The sequence below is a fragment of the Polypterus senegalus genome, chromosome 1, assembly GCF_016835505.1.
Source record: "Polypterus senegalus isolate Bchr_013 chromosome 1, ASM1683550v1, whole genome shotgun sequence".
Taxonomy (NCBI): domain Eukaryota; kingdom Metazoa; phylum Chordata; class Cladistia; order Polypteriformes; family Polypteridae; genus Polypterus; species Polypterus senegalus.
In genome coordinates this window covers 156,597,135-156,619,958 of record NC_053154.1, presented here as the reverse complement: position 1 = coordinate 156,619,958, position 22,824 = coordinate 156,597,135, and the positions used below count along the sequence as shown (strand labels likewise).

At 35.8% G+C, this 22,824-nt stretch overlaps 1 protein-coding gene across 1 annotated transcript in view; it reads left to right on the top strand.

The window, feature by feature from the left end:
• Positions 1 to 22,824, top strand: part of LOC120533809 (ephrin type-A receptor 3-like) — a 486,863-nt gene that overhangs the window by 65,251 nt on the left and 398,788 nt on the right. Inside the window, exon 3 of the mRNA XM_039760793.1 lies at positions 1,126 to 1,786. Within this exon, the coding sequence (XP_039616727.1) occupies positions 1,126 to 1,786 (661 nt within the window). The remainder of the gene's footprint in view (positions 1 to 1,125; positions 1,787 to 22,824) is intronic.

The following is a 22,824-nucleotide window of genomic DNA, read 5'->3' as shown; positions in this document are numbered from 1 at the left end:
ACAGTACCCTGTGACTAAATAAAATCCAAGGGTGCACATAAATGAATTAATTCAATCAATTAATAGAATGGCTAATTTCATCATAAAATATATAAAAAAACAACATTGTAATTCCCCACCATGTAAAGAAGTTTCAAAAACTGTTTGAATCAATTTATGTGTGTTCCACGATTTTATTTAGTCACATATAACCAAAAAGTTGTAGCTAAAGAAAAAGTAATTTTTTGCTTTTTGGTGAATTTATAGCTAAAGTAAATAAAATCGTTTTATTATTAATATACTTTATTGTAACCTCTTTTGGGCTTTGAAAGAAGACAATCATTATTGCTTTACTCTATTTTTTTAAACCTATAAAATATAGAGAGATAAGTCCAAACAAAATCATTCAAAGAGTCTGGTTTGCAATTATTTGAGTTATGTATTTGTTTGTAATGATCACCTACTGTATAAACTACATACAATATTTCATTCATTTGTAGTAAAAATGAGTTTGACCACAAAATGTCATTTTGCAATCATGTGCAATCAGTAATGGTGGTACAGAACAATTGACATGCCATTATAACAATCAAAGCTTTCTGGTAAGAGTTAAAGAAAAAGAGCTTCAGTTACAGACAGGCTCAGAAATGAAAGCAGATGGAGTGAAATCATATCTGCCAAATTGTGGACTGCGATTTATAAAAGCAGGTGATATGCTCTGTTCCATATTTAACCCACAGCAGTTATTCAGGCAGACATCCTCGGGGCAGCCCATTGTGCTTGCATTTATAAAACTTACTAAAATTACTAAAATTAAATTTGATTTCAGTAGACCAGTGAAAGAACATGCTGTCAGGGAGAACTGTTATGCCTAATAAAATTTCAGATCTTTTCGGGTTTAAATGTAATTCCCATTGGACTTTTTACTTCATCAAATGTAAGAAACCCATGGTACAGTTAGCTGAGGTTGACATTTTATGTTTTTGTTGGTATAAATTTGTCTAAAGTTTCAGAGCTAAATGTTAATATGCATGCTGTTTTGGTAAAGTTTATAGAATGGAAAAAGTAAAGTGGCACAAGAAATAATAATTTTTTACATACTTGCTTCTGATTAGTATTTTTTTCTTCCATTTTTTTTTTCTGCAGTGGGAAGAAATCAGTGTAATGGATGAACGGAACACCCCCATGCGCACTTATCAAGTATGTAACGTTATGGAAGCCAATCAGAATAACTGGCTGCGCACTAGCTGGATTCCCCGTGATGGTGCACAGCGTGTTTATGTTGAAATTAAATTTACTCTGCGTGACTGTAACAGCCTTCCTGGAGTTCCGGGCACGTGCAAAGAAACTTTTAACATGTATTATTATGAGTCAAACAACAGTAACCTTTGGATAATTAAAGAGAACCAATATGTCAAGATAGACACAATTGCAGCCGATGAGAGTTTCACCCAGGTGGATGTTGGAGACAGAGTGATGAAGTTGAACACAGAGGTACGGGATATTGGCCTTTTGAGCAAAAGAGGATTCTACTTGGCCTTTCAGGATGTTGGGGCTTGCATTGCTCTAGTTTCAGTTCGTGTTTTCTATAAGAGGTGTCCTCTCACAGTTCGCAATTTAGCCCAGTTTCCTAACACAGTCACAGGAGGTGACTCAGCTTTGGTGGAGGTTCATGGTTCTTGTGTTAACAATTCAGAGGAGTTTGAGAACCCAAAAATGTACTGTAGTGCTGATGGCGGCTGGCTTGTACCTATTGGTCGATGTATCTGCAAGCCTGGATTTGAGGAGTGGAAGGATATATGTCAATGTAAGTAAAGTCTTTACCTTCTTATCAAAGCTCCTTCTCTACCATCTGATATCATAGGTCTTAAAAGACATTAAAATCAAACTTGAAGATAAAAATATTACACATGTGACCATGTTTTTCTGAAAAAGTAATTTGTCCTTAAGCTGGTTTATATGTATTATGTTTTGCCTTGAAGTGTCAGTGGTAGCTAGGAGATTTGTACTTGTAGAGCTTTGGATCAATGCATTTTGAAGAACCTTGTCTATTTCTGGAAGGATTTTTTTTATTCATCAAGAGTAATACACATTTCCTTTTCATCCACCTATCATCTCAGTGATGCTTCAAACCTATATATTTCTGCATGGTAAATGTTAAAACAATTTACATCTTTGAAACTTGTTAAATTAAGTGCTTGTATTACAACTGAAATTAAAAGAGGCTATAAAAACTGTGCTTTACTGACACTCTCACAGTTAATCTATGATGAGTAAATCTGAAGCTTTGTTATGTCCTAAGTTACACATTATTTAATCTATTGTTTTCACGTTTCCTTGAATCCATGCTTTGGCTTTGTAGGTTAAAAAAATGAGTGAAGAGACAGATTTATAGACTTAAAGGACATGATGCACGGTTCCTAAGATAGAGTGTATCAAAGCTGAAGATAATCTATAGTGAGACCCTGCATATTTTTGACATATTCAGAAATATTTATCTACATTTGTAAATGTAGTCAGGTATTTCAGTGAAAAAATAGGGCTTTGTAACTTACTAAGAGTTTTAATTTTTCAACTGCTAATCTTTTGTCCGATTCCCATGGTTATTTCTTTTTCTCTGAAGTCATAATAAGATTCATTCAAGCAGTGCACACAGTGAAAAGTGTTAGCCTTTTAGATTAAGATATTTCATGAGTTTTTTTGTTTTTTCAATTTTTTTGGACAGCTCCTTTACCTTACTGACTTTGGCTTAACATTTTGATTTCTGCAGGCGTATGTTGGTTGCATCTCATTAATAGACAAAGTACCATACATGAAGAATCTTTTGCTAAATGGTGCAGATGCAAGGATGTATTCTGTTAATTAAATTAAAAAAAATCATTAGCATCAGTATACCTCTGAATTTTCATTTTTGTAACATTAAAATTAACAGCATCTACTGGATCAAAAATGTATTTCTCTTGGATAAAATATTAAGAATGTACCACCAATATGTTAGAGACAGTTAACTGTCAATTTAAGTAATACCTTTTAACAGCATGACAAGAAAAAAAAATGTACATTTCCATTGTGAACAGCAATAACAGGGGTTAATAGAAAAATATGGCTTCAGAATGGCATCAGGCTTCAGAAAGGGCAGAACAAGGTCAAGGGGTTCATAATGTTGAGAATAGTTTGAGAAATAAAGCCTGAGAAAAGGAAGCTTAAATGGTAGAGATATGTCTAGAATTATTTACCATAGGGGTCAAATTGCCCCATTTAGAGTAGACAAAGCTGAGTAAGAAGATTGGCTTCACACTGATTTATGCTTTCAAATCTTTTATATAAAACAATTAAACTCTCTTATAAATATATTTTCTTTGTTTGTGTTCATTTGTGCCTATTGATATACTTAATTCTAAAGTTGGCCATTGTTCATCTGCACATTCTCCCTGCATCTTAATGTTTTTTTTCAATATATAGATACTCTGGTTTTCCTTCCATATTCCCAAAGGCACGTGTGTCAGGTTAACTGGTAATTCCAAACTTATCATTTGTAAGTGAGAATGTTATATTATGAGAAATTTTGACAGTTCAAGAAAAACACCAGTAAAACCCAGCAAATTTTATTTTTCAGCAAGATCGCTAGTAATGCTCATTAACGGGCTGATAAAGATTTTCCTCACCATACTAATAAAATGTTTTGTCTTTCTTGTTTGTCCACTCTTAAGTATCGGGCATGATGTCTTTGTAATTATAGGAAAGATTTCCTGTTCAAAGACTAATCTTTGATAGTTCATGAGACTTAATAGATATTCTAATTTATGTTTCAGAATCAGGTTTATCACAAAAGTTTATCCTAAAATTAATTAGGAAAAGCAACTTTAGACAAAAATGACACAAAAGATAAAATGAAGGTAATAGGAGTCAAAATTGAGAATTTGGTTTGAAAAACACATTGCGTTTTGTGAGGTGTCTTTCTATTCTTGTTCTAATCTCTTCCAAGAATTCATATTTTTTCTTCCAGAATGAGCATTATTTAATTGGTGCAGAGTAATGTAAATTAGAGCAATAACTGAATTGCTCAGAAGCAAGGACTGCAGTTTTGTTATCATAGTAAAGTGTACTATTACCACAACCAGCTACCCATACCTTTCACCATTTATTTCTGAACACAAAATACAAGTATTTTCAAATTGCAAAAAAAAAAAAAAAATCACAACACTGATAGATAGATCATAGTAATAAACCCAATGAATCATGTCAGTAACAGTACTTGTACAGTTTTAGACACAGAAATATAATCCAGATATGTACACAAACATAATGAAACTCAAATACTAGCAAATATTTTAGAATACCTGAACTGATTAACATCTATCATTATACAGCACTGAAGGACCACAACCTATAAACAAGGAGGGACCATTAAAGGCTTTTTTTTATTCTAATTGTGTTTTTTGAGTGTTAACAGTAAAAAAATACAACAACAAAATATTCATATACAGTATTTGAAATATTGTGTTATTGCATGTAATGGTTTCCCCTTATAAAGCCCTTTCTGCTAGTACTTTATTACTGCCAAAGCAAAATACCATAGACCAACTGAATATGCTAATGTTTATGCATCTTATTGGGCAAATAGATAATTGTTATAGACTAAACCTCAATAAGATTTAATTTGGTTCATTCACTTAAGTCCAAGGGGTGTCTCCCTGACATTGATGGAGCAAGACAAAAGATAGTAAGGGAACATAGTTAGTAACAGCTTTGTGCTGTCTCTAGTTAGGGTGGAGGAAAAGAGACTGGCAGAGCAGTGACATCACTCCTCAAATATCTGTTATGATGTGCTCCACTCTGGCAATATTTTTGTCCTATCATGCACATTCAAGGCTGACTAGACGCTGACTCATCTTCATCCCATATGTCCTTGCTATAACATATGAATGGGATAGGTTCTGGTAGTCTTTTGTCAAGTCTTTCTGCAGCTGTTTCAGAATTTGTAGCCTCCTGACAGCTCCATTCTTCCTTTCTAAATTGTGTGTTTCTGCCGTTTTTGACAGTCAAACTTCTTTCATTTAACTGCTGACATTCTGTATACCTGACTGATCAGTTGATTCTTACACCTCATCTGTCTTTAAATCTGACTTCCCTTTTAGGACATGCATTTCTAAAATGACAGGAGTACACCAAGCTCAAAAGGGTGAGCAAAGAACATGGTACTGTAAGATATTACAATGGACTCATTTATAGTCGCTACTTTTACAGTAAAATGGCAACATGGTTGTGTGACCTAACTAAATGTTCACAAACTAAAACAGTCAGAAAAAAGAGAATGTCACAAAGCAAAAGCAAATCTAAATAGACTGTAGGGTAAATCCAAAAGACGCAACAAATGACAAGTCAAACAAATTTAAAGAAAATAAGTCTATATTGCAGCTGGGATGGAAAGTAGCATCTCCAAATCTAACATCATGCTTCTTTCCCAAGGAATGTATGTTTTGTTTTGTATTTTTTTTGTTTTTTGTTTTGATAGTAAAAGTGAGACTGCAGGAACAAGTGACTTTATCCATCCATCCATTTTCCAACCCGCTGAATCCAACCACTGGGCCACGGGGGTCCACTGGAGCCAATCCCAGGGCACAAGGCAGGAACCAATCCTGGGCAGGGTGCCAACCCACCACAGGACACACACAAACACACCCGGGCCAATTTAGAATCGCCAATCCACCTAACCTGCATGTCTTTGGACTGCGGGAGGAAACCCATGCAGACACGGGGGAGAACATGCAAACTCCACGCAGGGAGGACCCAGGAAGCGAACCCAGGTCTCGTAACTGCGAGGCAGCAGCGCTACCACTGCGCCACCGTGCCGCCCAAGAGACTTTAATAACTTCCTTTTAACTATAATTATTATTAGCAGCTTTCAGCTCGATCCTGAGCCATGGGCTACTTGATGGATGAATGATCTGTAGGAAAATTGATCATGTCCAAGTCTAGATAGGTCGACCAGGGTTTTCTCTGCCCTTATTGTGGTGGTGTTGAGCTACTGAGTTGCTGGTCTTCCTCTTCACCTTGTTTCTTCTGTTCTTCCGACCATGATATCCTTCTCCAGTGATTGCTCTCTTCGTACAATATGTCCAAAGTAGGCAAGTTGTAGCTTGGTGATCCTTGATACGAGTGACATGTCCGGCTTGATTTGTTCCAAAATTGATTTGTTCTTTCTTCTGTCCATGTATTGATAACATCCTCTTCCAGCACCACATTTCGAAGGCATTGATTCTTCTTCTATCTTCTTTCTTTAATATCCAGATTTCGCATCCGTATGTTACCACAGAAAAGACCAAACTATGTATGAGCAGTGTCTTCATTAATTATAAAATGTTCCTTGACTTAAAGACCTTGTCCAGTGACTTCATTGTTGATTTGCCTATAGCTATTCTCTGTGTGACTTCCAGTGTCATTGCTGCATCTTGAGTGATCATCAGTCCGAGTAGGTTGAAGTCCTTTACAACTTCCAATTCATTGCCGTCCATCTCAAATGTGTAGCAGTATCTAGCAGTAGTCAATATCTTTGTCTTCTTTTTGTTAAATAGCAGTCCCACGTTCAAGCTTTCCAGCTTGACTCTTCGTAATAAGTCCTTCATTCTGTCTGCATTTTTTGTTATCAATGTTGTATCATCTGCGTATCTTAGATTGTTGATGATTCGTCCAGCAATTTTGATTCCTTCTTTTTTGGCAAATCCAGCCTTCCTGAAAATGTTTTCTGCGTATAAATTGAAGAGAAATGGTGACAGGATGCAGCTTTGTCTGACAGCTCGCTCTACTTTGAACCATGCCATGTCACAGTGTTCTGTTTGGACTGTTGCTTCTTGGTTAATGTAAAGGTTTCTAATGAGGCTGATCAGATGGTTTGGCACACCCATATCCTTCATGGTAGTCCAAAGTTTCTGGTGATCAACACAGTCAAAGGCTTTGCTGTAATCAATGAAACAAAAATAGAGCTGCTTGTTGTATTCTTTGGCCTTTTCCATTATCCATCTGATGTTAGCAATCACATCTCTTGTTCCTCTGCCTTTTCTGAATCCTGCTTGTTCCTCTGGCAGCTCTTTGTCAACGTAAGGCTGCAACCGTCTTTATAGGATCTTCAGTAGTATTTTGCTGGTATTAGCGCAATAGTACAATATTTTCCACAGTTGGTATCATCTCCCTTCTTCGGAACAGGAATAAACACTGATCTTTTCCAGTCCTTGGGCCATTCACAAGTTGTACATATCTGTTGACACAGGTACGTGATGACATCAACTGCTGCTTCAAAAGACTTTATTAACTCCACTGGAATATTGTCGTGTCCAGGCATTTTGTTGTTTGACAGAAGCATTATCGCAGTGATGACCTTATCTTTCAGGATGTTCGGCTCTCTATCATTGCCAGGCTCAGTTTCTTCTTGTATCACTGAGTCGTTCTAGAGGTGCTCCGTGTACTCTTTCCATCTTTCCTTAATCTGTTCTGGTTCAGTAAATTTGTTCCCATTAGCGTCTTTCAACATGCTCACTCTTGGTTGAAACGTTCGTCTATCTCTTTGATCTTTAGGTATGCCTTCCTGGTATTGCCCTTCAGATGTTAGCTTTCTATCTCTGTGCATATCTTTTGATAATAAAGTTCTTTGTCTGAATGGCTCTCTTTAGTCTTTTACTGATGCTGTCTGTGGCCTGCTTGTTACCTTTTGCCCTTGCCATTCATCTTTCCTCGAAGATCTTTAGAGTCTCTTCTGTTAACCATGGTTGTGGGGGTCTTTTCTGCCTTTTCTTTTTGACTTGCCACCTTCTTTGGTAATAATAGTCTTTATATGTGTCCATGGTTCCTCAGGCTTTTTTTCATCCATGTCCAGTGATGTAAATCAGTTGTGCAGACCGTTCCATAAACCTTCAGGTATGTTGAAGTTGGAAACAGCCTGTTGTTTAGTCCATTTGCGCAGCTTGACTCTAATGATGTCAGAAGTTCATGATCAGTTCCACAGTCAGTTCCTGGCCTTGTTTTCACGGTAATAATAGATGACCTCCATCTTTGGCGAACACATATGTAGTCAATCTGATTATTATAGGCCCCATTCAGTGAATTCCATGTTTAGTCTTCATTTGTGATTTTGGAAGAAAGTGTTTATGATTGACAGTTGATTTGTTGTACAAATATCAATAAATCTTTCTCCAGCTTCGTTTTGCTTGCCAAGTCCAAAATTTCCAACAATAGTTCCATGTTTACCATGGCCCACTTTGGCATTAATGTCTCCCATGATAATGAGTAAATCTTGTTTTGGTGTCCTGTCGATTACATCTTGAACTTGATCATAGAATAGTTCAACGTCTTCCTCCTCAGCATCTGTTGTTGGTAAGTAGAATTGTATGACTGTGACATGGGTTGGAGCTCCTTGTAGTCATATTGAGATGACTCTATCACTGACTGTATTATACTTCAGGATAGTGCCAGCCAGTCTTCAGTTGAGAATAAAGATGATGCCATTTTTTCTTTGGTTGTTGTTGTCAGAATAATAGACCCAATGTTCGTTGGACTGAAAATGTCTGGATTAACTCCACTTTAGTTTGTTAATTCCTAGTAAGTCCTGTTCTGTGCATTTTGGCTTTGACGATGTCGAGGTTACCTTGGTTCATACGTTCCAGGTTCTGAGTTTGATGATATCTCTACAGCAGGTGTGGCCAACCAGTCAGAGACCAAGAGCCACATTTTTTACTGTGTTACCGCAAAGAGCCACATCATACACATGCGCACACATGAACATCACCCATCCCTTCCTCACACACACACACACCCCTCTGCTCAGCGAGATTTATTGTAAATGTCACATACCAACATAATGACAGAAATTGACTCCTACAGTACTAAAACCACAGGCCAGTCATTTTCAACAATGAACATTGTGTGCACTGTCTCACACACACACAAACTCTCAGTTCAACCAAGTCCACAAACAAAAATATAATAATTTACAATAGCATTTTTCTTTTACTATGCATGTTGCTTAGTGGGACTTCTGGCATTCCTTGCCTTGAACAATCCTCTTCAAATCTGGCTTGTATTCCGTTGTTGCCATTTAAAGCAATTCTTTCACATGGGTGTCAGTCAGAACAGATCGATGCTTTGATTTCACGTGTTTCAGAGTAGAAAACACAGACTCGCAGACATATGTTGACCCAAACATTGACAGTATCTTAAGCGCAGCCCGTTTGACATTGGGGCATTTTTCCATTGGCACACTTTTCCAGAACTCAATGGTCCCTTCCCTTAAAGCAGGTTTCAGTTGGTCCTCCTCACAAAGATCGATCATCTCCAACTCATCTGTGACTAGCTGGGCTTTCAAACAGTCAGTATCCGCATTAAATGGGTCGAGGAGGAACGTAATCTGTGGATCACGGAACCTGGTCACAAAGCTTTTGTTTCTCTTTCCTTATTCAGGGCGGCGCTGGTGACTTGCCCGCTGGCTTAGCAGAGTGGGAAAATGCATTAAATCTCCCTTTTGAATATGTGCTTTGAACAGCTTCAGTTTGTTCAAAAACGCAAACACACTTTGCACCAAGTCAGGCAGCATTTTTAACTTACCCTGCAGGGTCAGGTTCAGTCTGTCCAAATGACACAGCATGTCGACCAAAAAGGCCAGATCCATAATCCACTTGAGGTCAGAGAGATCAGGATAGTCCTTGTCCTTCTCTTCCATTAACAGTTTCACGGCATTCAAAAGCTCAAAGAAGCGAGAGAGTACTTGGCCTTTTGACAGTCACCTCACAGTGCAGTGCAGTGTAGCGGCAGGTCACCTGGAAGCCCTTGGTCCAGCTCAGCGATGAGATTCTTGAAATGCCTGTGGTTAAGCGCATGTTTGACGATTTCCATCACAGGCTTCATGACGTTGTCTAAATTCAATGATTTAGACACGAGTTGCTCCCTGTGGATGATGCAGTGGAAATTCCAAAACTCTGGAAATGTTTGGTCAGTTTTGCACAGCCCCACAAGCCCGTTCACAGATCCGATCATAGCTGGTGCGCCATCCGTGGCTATTGCAGTTATATTCGGTATGGGCAGATTTGCTTTCGCAAATACAGCCATCATTGTTTCTTTCACATCTATGCCACGGGTTCTGTCTTTTAATGGCACAATATCAAGGTGTTCTTCTTTGATCACACAATCGTTTGACACAGACCGTGTAAATATTGCCAACTGAGGCTTGTCTTGTATGTCACAACTCTCATCCAATGCGACACTAAAATACTCACATGCTTGAAGGTCAGAGTGCAACTGTGATTCAATAGCCGTGTTAATGTCCAATTCTGTGTTCAACAGTGTGGTGGGACAGTTGGACGTCTGATACCATGCATTTTAGTTTGTCGTTTTCAGGAGACAAGATTTCAACAACGTCACTGATGCATTTCTTAACAAACTCCCCTTCATTGTATGGCTTTTTAGCCCGTGCAATGTTCTAAGCCAGTTGATACGATGCGAGCGTTACGGTCTCTGAGCGCTTCGTAAATTTTCAGAAAAACTGTATCTGCTTTTCTGCCTGAGTTTTCAAAGTGACCAACTTGTGCTTGCGAAGTTCAGTCCCTTTTGGAAATTCCTGGTCGATGTCAGCATGGAGTGAGCTGAAGTGGCGCTGAAGATTTGAAGCTTTGAAATGCGCTAATGACACCTGACATATAATGCGTTCAACAAAAATAAAAAAACTCTCCCACTCTGTTAAAAACGTCCTGTGTTTATCTGCAGATTTTCGTTTTGCTGTGCATTTTTTCCCTGCCATTTTCATAGCGAACTTGACACAGATTGTTTACTTAAATGATCTTGTCCCTACTAGGAAACTTTGCGGTATTTTCATCTCACGCACATGCACATTTGACGAAAATACCGTATTGAACTCAAGCAAAGCGAACACGAACATAAAAAATAAAAACCAGAAACACAAACTTCGATATGAATGTAAGAGCCACAAGTTGGCCACTCCTGCTCCACAGCTTTTGATCTTCCCTTTCGACCAAGTATCATCAGCACCAAGATGACCTTGTGGCTTTGATCCTGGAGCGTCATGAGCATTGATCATACTCAAGTCGACCACCGGCCCTTTCCCAGTAGCTTGTTGAGTGCCTTCCGACCTAGGGGCGCATCTTCCAGCACTATATCAAATTCCTTTAGTTGTACTCTCCATCAAATTTTATTGGCATAATACGGAAGTAGATTGCCAGGCCTTTCACCTGCGCAGTAGTGTTGTAGCCATTGTCAATATGAGATTGACCTGCCGACTCCATCTCGCAATGTCCTGCAGCCAACGCTGGGCTGTACACTTAGTCTGGCACCTCAGTTGAGACCTGTCCGCCTTGGGTGCCCCTGCTGGCAGAATGCACTGCCGACGGCATAGTTCGCAAACAACACTGATGCACGCAAGCCCTGCTGGTAAGACAAACTGGTACAGCCATGAGCAGGGAACTTCCTTTAACAGGAGATTTTAATTCAAAGTCTGTAACAGGGTTAAGGTCTAGGCTAATCTAGTACTCTTATGGATTGAGAGGAGATAGTGAACATACTTTAGGCTTCAAGGGCAGTTGCTCTATAAGTTCACCTGCTGGGAAATTTGGTGCTCACTGAGTAGGCCAATAGTAGCCAAAGGCTATGCTACACAGATTACCTCACCTGGTCTGGGAGAACATGGGAATCGGTATACTGCTTTTGAAGGATAGCCTGAAGGGCAGCCTATTATCTTTGTAACCCTCACTTAGGCAAATTGGTTTGTAATATGAGCTGAGTTATTGTTAAATAAATAAACTTTGGGCATTTACCCCTTTTGTTTTTCTGTGGTTACTGTTTTATAGGGTAGTCTCTACATTTTGTTCCCATTTATATAAGCAAATGTAAATGCAAACCAATAAATTTCCTACCATAAAATATTACATCTTTTATTTATATATTATAATTTTATGAGTATTTTCAATACTTTAAAAAGCTGTACCTTAAAGTTTATTGAGTAAAGCATAAGTACATAAAGACTAAGATGAAAGAAACTGAAGTATCCTTACTACTATTATGTTAAATTTTAACATACGTTTTAAACAAACAAGTAAATAAACAACATAAAAAATGAAGTGTAATTAGTGAATTAAAATCACCTTCGTGATATCCTCTATGCCACTTCCAGGATAAGCATCAATGACCTCTAAATTATTAGGTGCTGTGTTGGACTTAATTCATTCTTTACAGTACATCCAATATATACAAAAATACTTACTGTATACTGAAATGTATATTTAAATGTATAAACTCTGCAGTAAAACACATGGTATGCTGAGATTTTTTCTCATACATTATGTTAAATACTTTCAATTATGACAGACCTTTGACATGCATAAATTTACTTTAATTTGCCTGGTATTCTGAAAAAAAACTGAAATGAGTGTAAATTTGTGTGTTTTGTACTGCAAACTTCCTTCAGAGACGCGCTTAAGCATGTGAAAATACGCTAATTCTCCAGTCACTGTGAAGTCAGCACACCTTACCTTACCTTATCTAACCTTGTAAATGAGATTTTCCTTGAAAAAAGTTATTTATTTCATTGTCTCCCCCGCACACTTAACTCAATTCTTAAAAGTACTTAATCCAGTTATTGGTCAGTTCATTCAAGGAATCTGTACATGGTGTAGGGTGGCATGGAGACTGTCCTCGCAGTGTCAGTAATTGACTGCATACAGTTCAGTATATGGTGTGTGAGGGCTTCAGAATAAAGTGTACATGTTTCACTATATGATGAATACATTTCAGCATATAATGCAGGTGTGCCCCTAAAGAGTAAATTTACCTCAATATACAGTATATTATAATCTTTTCTGCACAGAGTGTATGTGCTGTTAAGAATGATTTATGACCTTAACAGTACCTTATTCTAACAAAAGGTCATGGCCTCTGGAGAAGGTTAGACACCATGCACAATATTTGTGTAAAAACCAGTGGTGTGATAATGGATGTAAACTTTTTTTTGTGTGTGATAGGCTTTAATGGACTTTCTAAAGTCATTAAAACTAACAGATGTCAACATATGATTGACTTTTTTTCTCTCCACATGAGAGAAGCAGATTTTTTTAGGCATTTATTTTACATTTTGAATTTATTGTTAATACACAAGAGAGACAGAGATACCGACTTACTATTCACAGCCTGATATTGGGAGGCATAGTTTTTGTCAGAGGTTTATAATTTGTTTTGATGCAGCTTCTGAATGAAAATATGTACAGATTGCATATTGTTTTGGAAACCTTTCAGTACTGTCTGTAACCTTGATTAAGACGTTTCATTAACGTGTATAAACTTGCTTTCCAATTTGGTGTTCATCTGATTTACTGGGCAAGTGTACAGTTTACATGTTTACTGTGTCAAGAATTATGATTACGTTCAGCTGCATGATATTTTTAAATTTGAAACAGTCCTCAGGGCAGTCAAAATGGTTAGTGGGAGTGTACATTTTAACCAAATTGCATTTGTTAAAAATGGAAACATAAAAAACAGAAACAGCCATGCCAGGGTCATTTCAATATGAATGGTACTTCCAAAGAAAAGTATATTTGATTTTTTTGGGAGGAAGAGTGAAATCTAGTTGGAATTGCATAATAAGCCACTCTCCCACTATAAATGCATTGTTTTTTAACTTGTTAATTGTATACTTTTTTCTACATCATAGAACTCCTTGCCATGACAGAATTGTAGCATATTGTTTTAGTAATAACAATTATCCACTTAAGGGATGATCAACATTGAATATTTTCCCTTCACATTAATTATTTTGTGATGTTTTTGGAGAATGTCAACTATATTATGCATCTTGAAAAATAAACATTGATTATTGATTCTTGGACTCTGAAGCCACTAAGACCAGGATAAAATTTTCATACTCTTTGTATTTGTGGTAGTTCGATACTCCCCATTTCTCTATGGGCTTTTTCTAGGTATTCCTCACAAAACCTTAAGACTTACATGGTAAGCTTAGATTTAATCAGTATGAGTCAGTGTGTCCTGAGTTCCACTGTTATCCTTTCAAGGTTTGATTCCTGTCCATCATTCATTGCTTCTTTGTGAGGCATCATCTTACCACAGCCATGTAGTATAGAAATGTGGATTAATAAACTAGATAGTTGGAATGTTTACTTTTGTTGCAAAACTCTTTGAATTGTGCCAAGAATGAAATACAATACATGAAAAGAGCAGAAGATTAAAATCAGTTCCATTGCTTTTCTTCAGCAATGATTCATTATCCCAAATGTACTTTAGATTTGTTTCCAGGTTACTTTCAGATGTCGATTTTATTGAAACAGAATTTGCTAACATAGTCACCAAAAATGCTATTATAATCAGTCTAATTTATTTTACAGCATAAAATCATTGAGCTTAATTTTTGACTTTATGCAGACCTTTATATTTTCTATTCTTTATATTGTTCCTTGATTTAAGAATATATAGTATGAAAAATAATATATAATACAAGTGAATGACTGCATCACAGGTTGACATTGTGTCATTTTTTTTGTAAGTCACAGATTTTGTTTGATAGCTTTGTATGGTCCTTTTTGATCTTCCACATAAATATTCCAATGGAAATCTTGTTTTCCTGCACACCTCAAAAACATGTTTCTGTTCGGTTTTATGGTAACAACAAAGGAATACTGTATTTTGCACCTCTTGCTAATGTTACTTTGCAGAGTTAAACTGTGGTTGGGATACATTCTGCTTTAAACTGTTGTGTATAACTGCTGTAGCTTAAAAAAGGGAAGGGTTTAGAGTTTAAGGTTTATCTTAAGAATACCTCCTCATGAACTTAAATTTGATTGAAGTATAAATTTTTATTTATTATTGTAATTTGCATGCATTTTTACTTTGAGAATTTGCTGTGGAAAATAAATTTTAACTCGCTATCTTAGATTGTACAGTTTGCAATTTACTTTTTGCCAAGGTTCTCTAGAGCTAGGAAAAGCAGAAAAACTTTCTTTTAATAATAAAAACAATACATTTTATTTATATAGCACATGCTCAAAGTGCATTTCCCCCTTGCATTAATAAAAATACCAATTGTTATATACCCATTGGATATGCAAAATCTGCATTAGCCATGCTGTTTGCTTTCATTCTGTTACATAAGTCTATAAGAACTGAAATATGAAAGTGATATTAATTTAATTTAGTGAACTTAATCACATCTTATAAGGTGTTATAAAAATAAAATATCTTTTTGTTAAGTATTATGCCTTTTGTTCCATATTATCTTATATAATTAGATCTCTAAATTAGCATTTCACGGTTTCATAACAGATGATGTAACTAGTTTGACAACATTTTGTGACTGATTTTCATCAAGAATTAATGTGATGTATAATCAAGCGACATCATTTTGCAGAAGAACAGGAAGAGTTCACACACTTTGTTTTAGTCTGTTTTTATGCAAGGTATTCCTCCTTAGATGCTCCTCTTTAAACACAATCTTAAGCTGCTCGGCTGAGAAATACATAAGTTTAATGAGTTAACAATTTGGTGGTCCAGAAACCTTTAGTAATGGCAACCTTTAGATGTGAACTGGTTGCAGCCCAGTTACTCAAATATAAACAAAACAAGCTGGCTTTTAAATTTAAGAGGTATTTATCTCATAAATGGTTTTACAAAAATGTTTATATAACATTTAGTAAAAGTGTATCAAGTCAACATAACTTAAAAGGGTATACTGTGGAGGTGTTTTCATTTATGGGGATTATTATTTCATTACTGTGAAGAATAATGAAATTACCTAGCAGAGAAAACAGTTATTTCTACAGATATTTGCATATTATGGATTCAACCCAACAATGTCACTATTAATCTGGCAATGCTACAAGAAAACATGTGAAAATATAATGCAAACATAAAAATGAAAACCTATTATTGAACAGAATTCTGTGTTCATTGTACACTGAAAACATAGGAGTCACTTCAGATTTCATTACATTTTCAGAATGTTTTCTGCCTTTGTTTCTAACCCAACCCCCTTCATCATTATGGATAGTACAGACCTTAAAAATTAAAAAAAGAGGGTTCCATTAAAATAAACTATATTCTTTTAGGATTACACACTTTACCATAAAATTGTAAATCTGTTTAAATACAACATAAATATATTCAATGATAAAAGAAAAGAAGCCAATTACAAACATATATGAGTGTTTTATGGCACTACTTTAATTGCCTACTTGTCCATTGGGAGTAATTCAAGAATAAGACTTATGACTTCATTGACATTCTGATCAGATGTTAATTTTGATAGGGTTTTGCAAAACAGTCATGCAATCTTGGGGAACTTTTATTTATTAGTATTTTAATGACAATCCAATTTAGCTGAAAGGTGATTCTGGTGCTGAAATGCAATGTAGAAGATTAAATCATTTTTTTAAGCTAATATACAGTATACACACATACACAAAATCAAGCCCAGCAATGCTGAAATCAAGCCAGCCACTGGAGACTAGTAAATCAGATCAGACAGTAGGAGCCATAAAATTGAACCGGCCTATGATGAAAAAATATTGAATTTAGTTGTGTCTGAAAAACAGGCTTCAAGTAAGCTTCATACTGGAGCCAGTTAATAGACAAAAACTGTGTTTACTGTCTGTTACTGAGAGTTACATGGCTTTGTCCTTTTTGACTAGCAATGACATCTCAGAAATGATCAAATATGATCAAAGTAGGTTTTTAATCTACTGCTGACAACTGAGAATATTTAAAAGGTTGCATGATTCAAACTAATAGCTTTGGCTTTAAAAAAAAACTCATGTTAATTTAATATTTTGTCCCTTGAAGCGTGAGCTAGGGTTCAAGACTGCAGGAACACCTGGTGCCAGAAAAGAAGTTCTAGGTGAACAAAACCAGGCAGTGTCTTTCTTGACCCCATAAATTGTTAGTGGTTAGGGTGTAAAGTATATGGTAGAGTGAAGAGTTGGATAAGGCAATGACTGTACCAGTAGGAAAATATAAGGGCAGAGGACTGCAGACAGAGTTATAGAAATTGATAGTTTGATTTGGAAGTGAAAGCTCACTCATCTAACAAAATGAGCAAAGAAAGTATTTAAGTAGGCTCAGGAGTCATCATGATGTTTTTTGCACTCCCATTGTTTCTGTGCACTTGCCTTCTTTCTGTGTTTTTATTTACAATAAAGATGTGCCTTCTTTATAACTTTGCCCTTCTTGGCATTAATCCATGATTCTCCTGATCACAGCACTAAATATTCAGAATAGCAAGATCAGTTTTGTTCAAATACAATACAGCATATAGTATAGTAAACTTCTAGTCTAACCATACTGTATCAATATTACATGCACTGCCATACCTTCCAGTGTTTAATTACTCTAAAGATATGTTGTTCTGTATAAAGAAAGTATGTTTTATAGAAACCATTAGTATTAAGCGCACTTTGTTAGAGAACAGTATTTTAGTCTATGCAACATTAGTAAATGGCGAGTAGTTAGTTCTGTAGAAGCTTTGTATCAATGTATCTCATTTATTAAATATCTATGTACATTTTTGAAAATCCAAATGGCATGGCTCAGTAAAAATATTATTCTAAAATATATTATAGCAAAATTTTTAACCATTTTGATTGAATTATATTGTTGTCTTGGGTTAAAATTTCAGATGTCTGAAATGAGAACCAAAATGACAGTTTTATAGGTGTTCATAATGCAAATATAAAAAATTCATATTTATATCACATTTATATCTACTCCAATAAATACACTTGCTGGTCCAGTCCCATAAATTAAATAACAGAGTGTGGTATATTGTGAATTAAGGTTTTAAATAAAGTTGTTATAAACCAGATAACCAATGAATAAATAATGGGGAGTGGTTAATAACAGAGAGTAATGGAGACGGGCGTCTTTGGTAAAGTTCTGTTTTGTGTGCGCTTATAAACTTAAAACACCTTTTCTGAGTTAACCATCTGCCTTGCATTGAATCATTTACGGAAGCTTCCATAGCGAATAAAGAATATTACACGGGGGTTGTAGGTGGCAGGACTTTCTATTCATTCTTCATTGAATTAAGCTGATTGGTAAAACAGATTTAAAATGCACGTTATAGTTTAAAAATGACAAAAGTTATTTTAAGGTTGATCTTTTCCAGCTAAAGCAATTAAGAAGACTTGTAAAATACCCTGAGTCCTCCAAAGATAAACAGGTGGTCTTATCCTGGCCACCTCATGAAACCAAGAATACTGTATGCTCATCAGACCCATTCAATTACCTTAATGTTCATTCATTTTAAAGAATCCTGTATAATAATTGGAAGATTAAAAAGAAAAGAATTGTATGTGGTAACTACAAGATCATAAGCACTTCAGAAGTGAGCCACATTTACATTTTTATACTGTGCATTATACAGTATATAAATGAGAATTCTAATAGTAGCCTTTTTGCTTTTTTACATCTTTTAGTCTGAAATTGCTTTCAGCTGAACAGCTGACCCCAAGGGTTATAGTGCAGCATTCATCCCATCTTCTTCTGTCACAAGCAATTACTGCTGTGGCATAGAAATGAAGACCGCCAAGGTACCTGCCAGAGTGGAGTGCTACTAACCCTTGACCTTCTCTTCTTCTCATACTTGTTATTTCCACCACTACTCTGTCTGGTTCTTTGGCACTACTGCTACTTTTTTCTTTCCTTCAGATTCTTTCACTTTTTTCTTTAGCAATGCCAGAAAAAAAAGTAAACGAAAACTAGATCAATTAATGTATAAATCAGTTAAAATAGATTCCTTTGACAAAGTTAGATAAAAAGCATATTAGTTACTCTATGTCAACATTTGAGTGTTAAGCATGTATTAAGCAAAATTAATAATGCCTTCAGCTCAGAATAACAAATTTGTTTTCTTATTTCTTCAACATTCCATGGAAAAATACCCAACAAAAAATAATTAACCATAACAGGCAAAGGTTCCAATGATTTGTCACTTTTCAGTTTTGTTTGAACTCTAACACAGCATAGGCTATGATATATTTCTTTTAAACCTGAACTTGTTCTTTGCTGTGTGGGAGCAGTGTACACTTTCATTTTTACAACACAAAGAGAGAATTAACTATAATGTTTAAACTTGGTGTTAATTTTAATGATTTTTTTCCTGATATGTAAATGTACATGTAGTCAGGAAAATAAAAATAGATGATGGATTAAAACAGTGTTCATTTTAACTTTAAAGACAATTCTTTGCATCCTCTGATTAACTTTACTAATCTGAAAGTTCTGTTCTAGTGTTAACATTAAAACTGTGCAAATGTCCCAAATTCTAAGGTAAGACCTCACTTATCAAAGATACTTTCAAGGACCTGCTTTCAGAGTTACAAACTTTGGGGATGCTATCTGGTTATACCCTATTGTAATAAAAACCTCACTTGATTATTAAATATCATATCCCAATACTTTATACTAAACTTTTAAAGCATTAATGAATTTTGCTTAGTTGGAAGGATCCTATCCCACCTACCATAATACAATTACAAAATACTATCCAATTTTACTTACACTTGGCAAATTTCATTTTCTCAAATTACTCTATGTAAGAAACAACTTAACTTTTTAAGAATCTGACAGGCATTTATCATCAGCCAATTAAATAAGCAGAACCATTCGATTATTTTTTTTATTAATACTTCATTTATGTTGAACGGTTATGATACATTAAAACTTTTCCTTTTGTTTTTCCTGGTAAGTACAGCAAGGGCTACAGTATTTGAATAAAATGCAATCCTGCTTGTGTTATGAATCTTTAGTAAATACATAGTAATAAACTTAATAAAGAGAAATGTTATTGAATTACAAAAGGAGAGTTTAGATGTAATGTTTGCAAAAATGTTAAATGTTTCATCAACTACAGCACAGATATACAGAACAAGGTCTTGGGTAGTTTAATGGAAAGCAGTAATTTGTGGGTCTTAAAATTAAGAATTTACACTGTTTTCAATGCATAAGTGTATATGAACTTTTGAGCTATGTTGTCTGAGTGACCTTTTCTCACTATAAATGTTACATATTCATATTGCACTGATGATAATGCTTACTGAGATACCTGAAGACTCATGCATAAAAAAAACAAAAACTAACATAGCATTCCAAATAAGTAGTCAGAATGTTAGAGCATTAACTGGCACTATGACTTATTGGGTTTGGCAACTGTGGTTTAAGCTACACTTTAGTCAGCTATTTGTAGAGTTTGAACATTTTCTGTTGGCTTTTTAGTTTCCTTCCATTTTTTTAAAAAATGTGCATGTTAAGTTAACTGGGGACTAAAAATTGGCTCAGTATAAATATCCTTGACTGCAGCTGACTAGTATTCAGTACAGGGCTGGTAGCCTAATGTTATATGATTAGAATCTGCTTCTACTTGAAATGAAAACTGAGCTATAAAGTGGTTAGAGTGCTTAATGTGTGGACAATAACTCACTGTGCTTCACACGCACAGAGCTATAGTGCAATAATTTTACAACTTGCTATCAGAGACTTGTGCAGTGTTTGAAATCAGTGCCTTTTGGGTTAATATTACTCTAAGGAAATGGTAGACAAATGTTTCTCTAGCAAAAAGTGAGCCATCTGGTATCTGTCCTGGTAAAACTATGCTATTAGAAAATGTATTCTTTGTCATAGTTTGTGTAAAAAGTAGGGATTGTTGATTCTAAAGGAAATATGCATGAAATTAGAAAATGGTGGGAGACCTGTTGTGTTTACATAGTACCAAGAAAGTGAATACAAAGTAAACCCCTGTCTATGAAGAGACTTTAGTTAAACTATTTCCATGAGCCTCTAGGAATTGCTAGTTTTCTTGTGCTTCAGTGTAACCCTCACATTAGTCCCACTTGAACACCGAATGATGCAATCTTCATATAGGACAGTGGTTCCCAAACTCAATCCTGAGGACCCACTGTGGTTGCAGGCCAACTAACTTCTATTTTTCATAGGATTCGTAGCCTAATTAAGTGAGTCATTATTTCCCAGTTTCTGTGTTTTGGAGTCAATGTAGAAATTACAAACTAAGTTTGGTAGATTTTTATTAAAATGTAAAATCCTGTTATATGGGGAATGTGTAGGTGTTTTTTCAAGTCATTAACAGTATTTTCAACATAATTTTCATTCTGCTTTTCCAGGTGTTCTGGTTGTTTAATTGATTATTTACTAATTAGTGAGTCTGACACTAAAGTCATTGCTGCTTTCATCATCCTGGGTGTCTGCTGTGCTGGTTGTTAATTGTCACTATTAGGGTTAAATGAAGGGAGCAAACTACACAGGAAAAGGGGAAAATAATAAGAAAACAACAAAAGAGAGTTTTAGTTTATAGCTTTAGAAAAATAGAAATGTTTCTAAATCTATACTAATAAAAGGCAAAGCCATCACTCACTCACTCACTCACTCACTCACTCACTGACTCATCACTAATTCTCCAACTTCCCGTGTAGGTAGAAGGCTGAAATTTGGCAGGCTCATTCCTTACAGCTTACTTACAAAAGTTGGGCAGGTTTCATTTCGAAATTCTACGCCTAATGGTCATAACTGGAAGGTATTTTTCTCCATTAACTGTAATGGAGTTGAGCTGGAATGACGTGGGGGGGCGGAGTTTCGTGTGACATCATCACGCCTCTCACGTAATCACGTGAACTGACTGTCAACGCAGTGCGTAGAAAACCAGGAAGACCTCCAAAAAGCGCTTAAGAAAACATGCATTATATAATTGAGAAGGCAGCGAAACAATAAGAAGCGAGCGAGTGACATATACTACCATATTCATGACTGCTGCTACCTCGGAAAGAAAGCAAGGTGTAAACCTAAACTTTAAATTAAGTTCATAGACAGGCTACCGCTGGCGTTTCACATGCCCACAGGTAATGAGGGATACAAGTTTAATGAGAGGACGCAGGATATAAACGAGAGTTTTGATCACTTTATAACTAAGTTAAAATTGTAGGTGAAGGGGTGTGCTTATGCAAATTCCGAGAGACTGTGTTTGTGGGGGATTGACAGTTAAGGCGGGTGGGGGAGTCACGTCATCATCTCCCTCCCATTCATCTCATTTGGCTCTGAGCTGAGCTCGCAGCTAACGCCGTCTTCAAGCAACTTCGTCAGACTGCCACCAAATACTCACAGAAAAATCCACAAGTTAATACACACGCTGTCTCTATAGAGTTTCTCCACACTGAATCCTCCAGGCACTACTTACAAAAGGTTACATTGACAATCGTGTTACGTTATTTTTAAAATCTTTCCTTTTCTTAGCACAAGCACAGCTGAGAAGCTTGATGCATGTGCTCCATAGCGTTAAAAATAATGCATTTAATCACACTTTGCATTACAAGCAAAGGGAGCTTTTGTCAATGCATGATTTCCTGGTACACCGATTACTTTGATCAGCGCATCCCGATTCATTTTACCCTCGCACCACCTTAGTTTGAGAAGAAGTATGAAAAATATGAGGTTAACACAGAAAAACATCACCAATTCAAGCTTTATGAATAATCGATTCGCCATCAATAATTGTTTTGGTAAAGCCATCCTCCTTCCATTTTATAATTTTTCCGCCACTAGCCGTGATTAAATGAACGGTAAATAAAGTAAGAGCAAAGCGAGGGTGACTTATTTAGGCAGGCATATATATGACAGCAACACTCATGACAATGTCAATCATGTTACGTTATTATTAAAATGTTTCCTTTTCTTTTCATTACTTCTTTAACACACTACTTCTCCGCTGAGGGGGTATTTTGATATATATATATATATATATATATATATATATATATATATATATATATATATATATATGACCTC